Raw genomic sequence first — 10,000 nt, forward strand, 5'->3', positions numbered from 1 at the left:
GTATAGAAGCAGTGTAATGGGACTCTTCTAGGTTATGACAGGACATACTGTATGTTGGGAGGGTGACATCATGTCGGAAACTAGATAAAGCAGTCCATTTACCGTTAAACGTATTGAAAGAGGTGTGGTGCACACTGGGGTCTGTTTTTTTCATTTGGACTCACCTGTCTCAGGTGGACCTGGACTCAACTGTCTCAGGTGGACCTGGACTCACCTGTCTCAGGTGGACCTGGACTCATCTAAATGGATTGGGACATCTGATTCTCACAGGACAACACAGGATTCAAAGACGTTTCTAAATAAGGTCGTCTTCCCTTAAATTTGGTTTATATTTTTGACCGGAGCCCCTGAAGTCCCAAAAAGTTAAAAAAAAAAAAAAAAAAAAATCTTGTGAGCACAATACAGTTATACTGTTGATGATATTATTATTGATAATAACTTAAGATTTTTTTTTTTTTTACTTTTTGTGATTTCAGGGGCTCTGTGTTTTTGCAATATGATTTTAAATGATTTGCAAGGCATCCCACGACCCCCCCAGTTTCTCTTCACCCCCCCATTACGCCATTAAACTAAAATGCATGTCGGATCTGCCTGAAATCAGTAAAGCTGCTGTGGTTCTGCTTCCTGCCTTTATTTGTGTTACTGTGTCATGAACATGTGCAGTCACATTGTAGGAGGAACATTTCTATTCTTTTCACACTGATGGTCTGTGGGGCTCTGGGCGTTAACGTAGAGCACGTGAACGCATCACTCGGTCAACGTGTTTGTGTTTGTGTCTCCGCCCTCACTGAGACAGTCCAGAGCTTCAGCACACACACACACACACACACACACACACACTGAGTGAGTTTAGTGAGCAGGAAGACACCCTTTAGATCTGCTGAAATGAGGGAGAACAGTGTACCCCGGATTATCGTCATCATCTTGTGTACGCTGGTGTTTGTTGCGGTGTTGGTTGTGAACGCTTTGGCTGGAACGGAAAAAGGTGAGTTCACGGCACTCACACCCCACTGGGTTTTAACGGGACCTTTGTGACACCCTTTGACACCCAGATGTTTAGAAACAAATGATTGTTTCTGTGGTAAGAAACAAAAACGTTGTTTGTGTCCCGTTGAATGTTTCCCTCGCAACTTACACAACCGTGTTTTGAACTGGTTACGAAACAGCTTTAATGGGAGACTCCCAGTTAATGATGTGCTGCGGGTGACGCTTCATGTCGCTGTTACACAAAACAATGAGGACTGTCCATGACAATGCACGTGTATAACCATCAGCAGGCATCTATTGTTTGTTTGTTTGTTTGTTACATAAGGAAACTAAAGAAGAAACAGGAATAGCGTGAAAGGAATAGTACGGAAGCCCAAAGCTGACAATACATTTAATTTAATGATGATCATGATATAATGAGTGAATTTCATTTGTGTCCTCGAGTTCAACAATGCTGGTTTTTCTATGACGACGACTTTATTTGTTAATTTTTGGTATTCTATTTTATTCTATATTCTTTATTCTATATCTCCTACTTCTATATCATGTTTAAGCACAACTGTAACAACCGAATTCTCCCCCCGGGATTAACATAGCGGGCCTCATCTGACAACTCTCACTCATATAATAGTTGATTGAATGATTCTTGTCTAGCCCTAAATATGGGGGAGAGACGTCCGCTGAGTTATTTTGTTGGTGAAGCATTATTTGTAACATGGAGGGCCCCCTGTGGATCTCTGTCTTGGGCCCAAACAGACTCCAGAATCGCCACTGGGGATAACAAAAAAAAGTATCTGATACTGATTTCATCCCCTTTCTTGAGACCTGGAGGAATTCTTTCATTGCCACGGGAAACCATATGGATTATGGATATGGAGATAAATAAGTGGAGCTCTGGAGAAAACAACGGAAATGTATGGATGAATGTCCTCACAGGGCCTCCGTAGAATAGAGACTCACCCCTCTACATTTATTTAGCAAAAAGGAAAACACGTTTGTTCTGACGTTGGAGTAATCCTCCTCACACCGTTAACAGAGCGCCGACATCTGTCAACAGAATGTATTAGAGTTTTTGTTTTCAGGATTTGACAGCAAACTGAAAAAGAAAACGACTTAAATAACTTTAATAGGAGTGTCTGCGGTGTCTCCAAGAGGAGGACGAGGAGACGTGGAGACCGCCCTTCATCTCTGGGTGTGGCATAAACATGGAGCCATAATAGCTCCCGGGGTGATGAGAAACTTTCCTTTCTGAGCCTCCAGTGATGACTCACAGTCACATGACTTCCCTTTTTTAGTACCACTGTTTTAGGCCAGACCAACAGGATTCAGAGTGGTGGGAACAGTATGTGTGTTTAAGAGTTTTTCCTTTTACTGCTTCCACTTGAGTCCATTTTGAAGCTCATGTGAGGAGTTAGTCAGTGGTTATGAAACAGGCTGTCGTTAATATCCATCCCTCTATTTGACCTTAAAACATCAAAATAAGAACACCAGAGAGAAGATTTACTTTTTCTTCATAGGACTGAAGCTGCTTCTGTCAGGTAGGTGTCAGCAGAGGTGATACCTGCACACTGCCTAAACATCTGGGTTTAAGATATCTGCATACTTCCTAAACATCTGGGTTTAGTTTCAACACGGCAAAGATTCACTCTGAGTCAAACATTCAAGTGTTTCAAGAAAGCAGAATAAGATTTTTTGGTTCCAAACTAAACATGTAGGAGATTAAAGAGCCCATATTCTGCCCTTTTTGGGGTTTGTATATTTAATCTATGTACCTACTTTTGTACGTTCACAATAGATAAAGTTCTAAAAAAGTGTCTGTTTTCATGTACTGCTCCTCCTTGCTCCCTCTACACTCTGAGTCCATCAGCTACGCTCTGTTGAGCCCCCACTGTTAGACCCCACGTGGGCCAAGTCTGCTCTGATTGGTCTGCTGATCCGCTCTGTCGTTATTGGTCAGTTGCTCAGCACGCGTCTCTGAAATTTCAACATGAGCTGCAGGGCTTGCCACTACGAGCCAATGGGCTTAGATCAGTGATCTCACACTGACAAGACGGCGCACTGACAAATCTTTATCGAGGGGGGCTAGAACCGAGCGTTACATGCAGCTAATGCTACAGCTAACAGGAGGACGTAGGAGAAGACGCGTTTCCGCAGACTTTGAATTTTTGCACATAGATGTGCCTAAACATGCACAGGACACTTGGAAAACACACTGAAGAGCATATAAAACCAGAAAAAGCAGAATATGGGACCTTTAACAAACACTGTCCAACTTTTTAAACAGTCGTGTAGGTGTGTCTGTTTCAAGAGAGGCTTTGCTTCAGACTGTTCAGTCAACATCAGTACAGTAGGTTTCCATTACAGTCACCCTGTCAACGCTCGGCTTCCATATCACCATGCATCACGATGGGTTTCACTTTTCTTTATTGTGATCAATGAAGACGAGCTGTCAGATAAACATGAACTCCCTTTTTATTATTCAGAAAGTTCTTTATAAATCAAAGTCAACATCAGTTATATCGCTCCAGCTGTGGCTGAAAAGTCTACAATCAATAAACGACTGTGTTCTGTCACGTTGTCGATGCAGAACCGTCCACGTCTGCGTCGTGATTCATTTCAACCCTTCTACTGTTCAAACAGGTGAATGTGTTCCGCTTTTCACCACGAGGTAAAGATCTTAGAAAAGTCCAAATTAATGTTTAGAGAAACGAGACCAGGACTACTCCGAGGTTCAGACTGACTCATAAAAACTACAATAGACGTCTGGAATCAAGAAGTGCAAGACGGCACAGCAGCCTGTCTTCAGTTATTTCACAAACTCTGAGGAACTCAAAGTGGACACTTTCAGTGTTTGTTTTTCTTCAAACTCTTCACAGACTGAGGGGACGGATCAAGTGAGACAGACTTTTTTAGGAGAGAAGGCGTCGGTGAAACTTTGTTTATTTTCTCTTCGATCTTAACGTCCTGTTTCCCTCAGTATTCATCAGTTGACCTCTATGACAGCGACCAGGCGTCTAAATGATCCAGCTGTTTGCAGTTCAAAAACAGAGATGACTTTTTTTCTTCTGTAATCGTGAAAGAAAACCTGGAAATGCTGTCTCAGTCTAACTTTCAGTCGACCTAACGACAGGTTGAGAGCTGAGGCGGGGTTTAAACCTCCTGACAATTTTTCAATTTTTCTATTGATTTAGCCTGACCTAGTAACAGTAACTAAGGGAGGGCGGGGCTTGACAAAGGTTAGGATACTTCCAAAAGTATCCTAACCTTTGGTCTGATGAGTTTACATTATTTTGTAAGATTAAAAAATGCCGTTTCCTGTAGGCTCGATATGTCAGGCGTCACAGAAGATCTGCCGCAGTAATGAGAGCTGGGTCCACTGTAATATTCTCCAAGCAATAGTTTTTACATATCAGTAAACACAAAGCTTAATACATGCGTCCTGGTGTCCTGCCCCAGGAAAGACTTCTGTTTGTCTAAAGCACATTTTACAGTGACAGGAAGTCCTAAGTCTCAAACCCTGGACCTCCACAGATCTCTGACCACCTTTAGGATGAACACGACTGTGATTGTGTCCACTCTGTCTTCCAGGTCCCTTCCACTCCACTACAGGAAATGTGTCAGCTCGCTATGAGACCAACATCACTCCAGCCGGCTGGACCTTCTCCATCTGGGGGGTCATATACACCTGGCTCACCCTGATGGTCTTATACCTGACTTCCTATGTCTTCAGAGGGTGAGTTAACGTGCAGACTGAGCCTGTCTTATATCTGAGCTACATGAACCTGATCTGTGTCTCTCTGTTAATAGATCCTGGGCTCAGAGCCTGCTGCCCTACGCCTTCTATTTCTGCTGGCTGTGCAACATGGTGATGAACATAATCTGGCTGGTGCTGTGGGACAGAGAGTACGTCTTCATCTTCTACTTATTACTCTGAACTCTCACACAAACACACAAACAACAACAAAAACATGGTCGTATTGTAACAATAATCACATTATGGTTCCGTGTGTGTGTGTGTGTGTGTGTGTGTGTGTGTGCGTGTGTGTGCGTGTGCGTGTGTGCGCGTGTGTGTGTGTGTGTGTGTGTGTGTGTGTGTGTGTGTGTGTGTGTGTGTGTGTGTGTGTGTGTGTGTGCGCATGTGCGCGTGTCTGTGTATATGTGTGTGTGTGTCTGTTTGTGTGTGTGTGTGTGTGTGTGTGTGTGTGTGTGTGTGTGTGTGTGTGTGTGTGTGTGTGTGTGTGTGTGTGTGTGTGTGTGTGTGTGTGTGTGTGTGTGTGTGTGTGTGTGTGTGTGTGTGTGTGTGTGTGTGTGTGTGTGTGTGTGTGTGTGTGTGTGTGTTGCAGGGCGATGCTGGCAGCTCTGGTTGTGTTGATCTTGATCACCATCTCCAACTACTGCGCTCTGTTCTTCTGTTGCTTTGCCACCGATTACTACGGACTGTGGTTACAGACGTACCATCGCAAAGACCTGTTCTGCCTCAGAGCACTGGTAGGTCTCAGAGAGAGAGAGAGAGAGATTACTCCTGATTCAGCAAACAGCTGGTTAATAAAGGGTTAATGATGTCATCCATGTGAACGTCTCTGTACTCAGGTCCAGAACGGTCTGGCTCTCTACACCACGTGGACCTCCATCGCCTCGCTCATTAACTTCTCATTGGTACTTCACCTGTGGGGCGTGGACAAGAGCACGGCCGCCACCGCCTCTCTGTGCATCCTGTTTGGAGAGGTGGTGACATGGTGAGCTCTGATTGGACCAGCACAATGACACGCTCACCACATGATACTATCAGTTCTATCAGAATCAGCTTCATGGTCCGGGTGTGTGGACACAAATGACAAGGTGGAGTCAGGTTCACTTTAAACAAGCAGCAACCTCCAGTGTTTAAACATGAAGCTAATGAGGAAGTGTAAAATCCTGCAGTTCCTGGAGTGTCCACTAGAGGCTGGCTGCAGAAGCACAGGAAGTCACATACACACCCATTCTAAAAAGCATGTTTTTACAGCAGAGATTAACATGTTTACAGAAACACACACATGTAAAACAATCACTGTTCTCTGATTCATTTCTGACATGTTGCTGATCTTCTGATGCCTTCAGGTTCATCCTGGAACACTGGGTACTGGACCGCTGGGTGCGTTACATCCTGACCGTCTATCCCGTGGTGATTGTGGCTCTGGTCGGAAACATCCTGAAACATTTTAACCCAGACGATCCAACTCCAAACTCTGTGTTCATGGGTAAATTTAACCACTTCATTAAGTCACACTCTGAGCCGTCTGAAATAACAGGCTGAGAGATGTTTGAGGTCTGACATATACGGGTCAATGGTCCGGGGGAGGGAGGGGGGAATTCATGCTTAGAAATGTTGTCTGATAACAAAGTGTTTTTTTTAATCTTATTGTGATGTTATTTCTTGATGTGCTAATGTTTCATTAAAATCTGTACGACTCAGCTTGAATGATTTGAAGTCATAAACCATTAAAGCTGAGAGTTAAGAAAAACATAAATTCAAAAATGACAGTGTTGAGTGTCATGAACTTAACGCGCCTTGTTCTTCCTGACCTTTTCAAATGTTTGTGAGATGTTCTGACTGTGTATCTTTATGTGCTTCATATTGTTCAACTCTGTATTCTAGGTTATATTAGTGCTGAATCTAATGCTCAAACGAAATGCCTCCACTGCAGCACCACCTTTTAAACCACAAATCCCATGACATCATCAACTTACATCATCATCATGACGGCAGGAAAAATGCAAACTTTAGCTTTCTCTGTCAAAAAGAATCAGGTCTTTAGCTGTTTGTTTTTTATTCGACAGGATAATGCAAACAGACGTACTTTACCTCCATTAGAACAGGATCATGAGTCCTTGGATTCTTAAAGAGACAGCGTCTGAACTGAACGGTTTGAGGCAGAGGCTGAAATGAGGGATTTAACTGACGCCAGTATCAGATTAATAATGAGTCAATTTACTCTATAGGTTTCACAGACTGACAACATGAGAGGTGAACGTGAGGAGAAGATGGGATCTGTAATCTGTTACAGTTTTTATTTCTGATATAACATGTATTATCTAAAAGAATGTATACACACATCTCTCCTGTATCGGCCTGAAGGATGTTCCCTCCTCTAAATCTGTCTTTTTTCATAATAATCATGGTCGACCTTTCAGGACTGACCCTGATATTACTTCTGAAACACTGAGTTTCTTTCAGTTCACCCGGCTCACACTGTCTCCTTCTGTTTCCCCTCGGGCTCGTCCTGTGTGCTGTCAGTCGTCCTGCTGGTGTTGGCGTGTGTCCTGCTGCTGTTCCGACTGTGCACCGTCATCTGGAGAAACTACTGGCGGCCTCTCCACTCCCCCGGCTCTGCACGGCTCATGATATCGCCCCTCGACGGCAGCAAATTCAGGATGTTCTCCTAAACATCACCTCATGTGTCACTGCTGCCTTAAAACCAATTTTCTTACCTTAGCTTTTTACTTTGTGGATTTAAAGTTTGTTTCTGTCGATGAAGGGTTAATTATCTGGAGAAGGACCTCAAAACTTTACTCTCACCTCTTTTTGGAACTTAAACTGTTTTTAATAAAAAAGCTTTGAAAAACGTATGAATGCAACAACTTAATACCACTTAAACAATAATGAATCTATATTTGAAGTACTTTTGTATAAATAAATGTTTGACATTTGATCTTTTTTATCCAAACGTTGTGGCTCATTCTTTAAATGTTGTGTCTGTAAAGAGATGGTACACTAAATGCTGTCAATACATGTTTTTGGCTGTGGGTCAATGGTAGAGTTGATTGTCTCTCAACCTGAAGGTCAGGGGTTCAATCCCCAGCTCCTGCAGCCACATGTCTGATGTGTCCCTGTGCAAGACACTTAACCCCAAATTGCTCCCGCTGCTCTGTAGGCATTTGAATGCGTTTATATCAGATGAGTTAATACTGATGGTCTCTACACAGCAGCCTCTATCATCAGTGTGTGAATGTGTATGAATGGATGAGTTAATACTGATGGACTCTTTACTCAGCAGCCTCTATCATCAGTGTGTGAATGTGTATGAATGGATGAGTTAATACTGATGGTCTCTTTACTCAGCAGCCTCTACCATCAGTGTGTGAATGTGTATGTGTATGAATGGATGAGTTAATACTGATGGACTCTTTACTCAGCAGCCTCTACCATCAGTGTGTGAATGTGTATGAATGGATGAGTTAATACTGATGGACTCTTTACTCAGCAGCCTCTATCATCAGTGTGTGAATGTGTATGAATGGATGAGTTAATACTGATGGTCTCTTTACTCAGCAGCCTCTACCATCAGTGTGTGAATGTGTATGAATGGATGAGTTAATACTGATGGTCTCTTTACTCAGCAGCCTCTACCATCAGTGTGACCTGCAGTGTTAAAGAGCTTCGAGTAGTCAGAAGTTGTTAGAGGGACCGTGTACATTAATCAACACTCAGACGGAGGTGGATTATTTTTATCAGCAGTCCCTTTGCCAGATGTTCTTTGGCGTCATAGAATTAAATATAACCCGTTAACATACATTCAGTAGTTTAGACACAAACAGAGGAAAAGATCATAAAAGTATAATAATATAATAAAACACTGCTTCTATTAAGTTTCATAATAATAATAATAATAATAACCAGATCAGAGAACCTTTTGGAGTAATAGGTCCACCTCAGTATGGTGGCAGTAATGTGCCTGAAAGCTGAGGAGTAGACAAAGATCAAGAGTAAGAAGAAGCAGAAAAAAGGAGCCACCCGGATGTCTCCACTGTGGATGAGTAACGTCTGTCCAGCATGTGCTGCTTGAAAGTAGAGAGGAGGGAAGGAGGGGTCTGATATTCAAATAAAACAGAGATACAATGGGGAAGGCCTGGTCATTTAACTGAATGTATTGCCCAAGGACACATCGGATACGTGACTAAAGGAGCTGGGAATCTAACCCTCAACCTTGCGATGGAGATGCGACTGACTCTACCACTGAGCCACAGATGCTATAAGATGTTCTGCAACATTATTTATAAACTGTTGCTAATTGGCTTTTAATTGTGTGTAAAGTGTTTTGTACTTTGAAAAGCGCTTTACAAATGAAGTTAATTTAATTATTATTATTTCATTTCTTCTGCAGTAGCTCAGTCTGTAGGGACTTAGGTTGGGAGCCAATTCAAGTCCAGGAGCAGACCAGAATAATACTGAAGTTGTTCTGGTAGCTGGAGAGGTGCCACCGAGTGCTGCTGAGATGCCCTTGAGCAAAACACGGAATCCTCAACCGCTATGTTGCGCTCTCTGTGTAGCAGCATCTCTCCACTAATGTCCACAGGTCCTGTGTGTGTGTGTGTGTGTGTGTGTGTGTGTGTGTGTGTGTGTGTGTGTGTGTGTGTGTGTGTGTGTGTGTGAAGCATGTCTCTAAAAATAACAGTGTAAAACCAGAATTTTCCTCAGGGATTTATAACGTATTTAAAAAAATAAAAAAATCATCCGGTAGGTGGCGGTAATGCGCCCTCAGGTCAGAAGAAGAAGAAGAAGAGGGAGCAGAAGCGGAAGTTTAGAAGTGAGGAAGCAGCAGCAGCAGGAAGTATCTGCCTCGCAAATCGTGACAGTAAAGTTTGTGTCCTGTGAAAAATGGCTAAAAACACGGACTCGGCCCGCTTCAGGAAAGTGGACGTCGACGAGTACGACGAGAACAAGTTTGTGGACGAAGAGGAGGGAGGGGAGAACCAGAGCGGTCCGGACGAGGCTGAAGTGGACTCTCTGCTCAGACAATATCCTTCAATAATGCATTCAAATAATCTGTATTTACAGTTTTCACAGCGGAACACTGACAGAAACACTGCCAGTGCTCACCAGACAGACTTCAGAAACAAGGACGTGATTTAAGTTTGATTTCTGTGGATCACAATCAGATGAAATGTCAAAGCAGACAGTGCAGGTTGGTGTCTTTAATCTGTCTCAGGGAGCAGTTTGCGGAACAAGCTGTCGTTTCCGGGTGTCAGGTCTCAG

The 10,000-nt window shown here is 43.1% G+C and overlaps 2 protein-coding genes across 2 annotated transcripts in view; both read left to right on the plus strand.

The window, feature by feature from the left end:
- Positions 1-807: 807 nt before the first annotated feature.
- Positions 808-7,676, plus strand: LOC132978576 (uncharacterized). The gene is made up of 7 exons (XM_061043783.1): positions 808-985; positions 4,576-4,720; positions 4,795-4,890; positions 5,331-5,475; positions 5,578-5,723; positions 6,085-6,224; positions 7,262-7,676. Exons 1-7 carry the CDS (start codon positions 886-888, stop codon positions 7,408-7,410), a joined length of 921 nt encoding a protein of 306 aa, XP_060899766.1. The 5' UTR covers positions 808-885; the 3' UTR covers positions 7,411-7,676.
- A 1,855-nt stretch (positions 7,677-9,531) lies between these two features.
- Positions 9,532-10,000, plus strand: part of LOC132978578 (actin-related protein 2/3 complex subunit 5-like) — a 6,645-nt gene continuing 6,176 nt past the window's right edge. The window contains exon 1 of the mRNA XM_061043786.1: positions 9,532-9,761. Coding sequence (XP_060899769.1) covers positions 9,623-9,761 — 139 coding nt within the window. The 5' untranslated portion in view covers positions 9,532-9,622. The remainder of the gene's footprint in view (positions 9,762-10,000) is intronic.

This window comes from Labrus mixtus, chromosome 8 (assembly GCF_963584025.1).
Source record: "Labrus mixtus chromosome 8, fLabMix1.1, whole genome shotgun sequence".
NCBI lineage: Eukaryota > Metazoa > Chordata > Actinopteri > Labriformes > Labridae > Labrus > Labrus mixtus.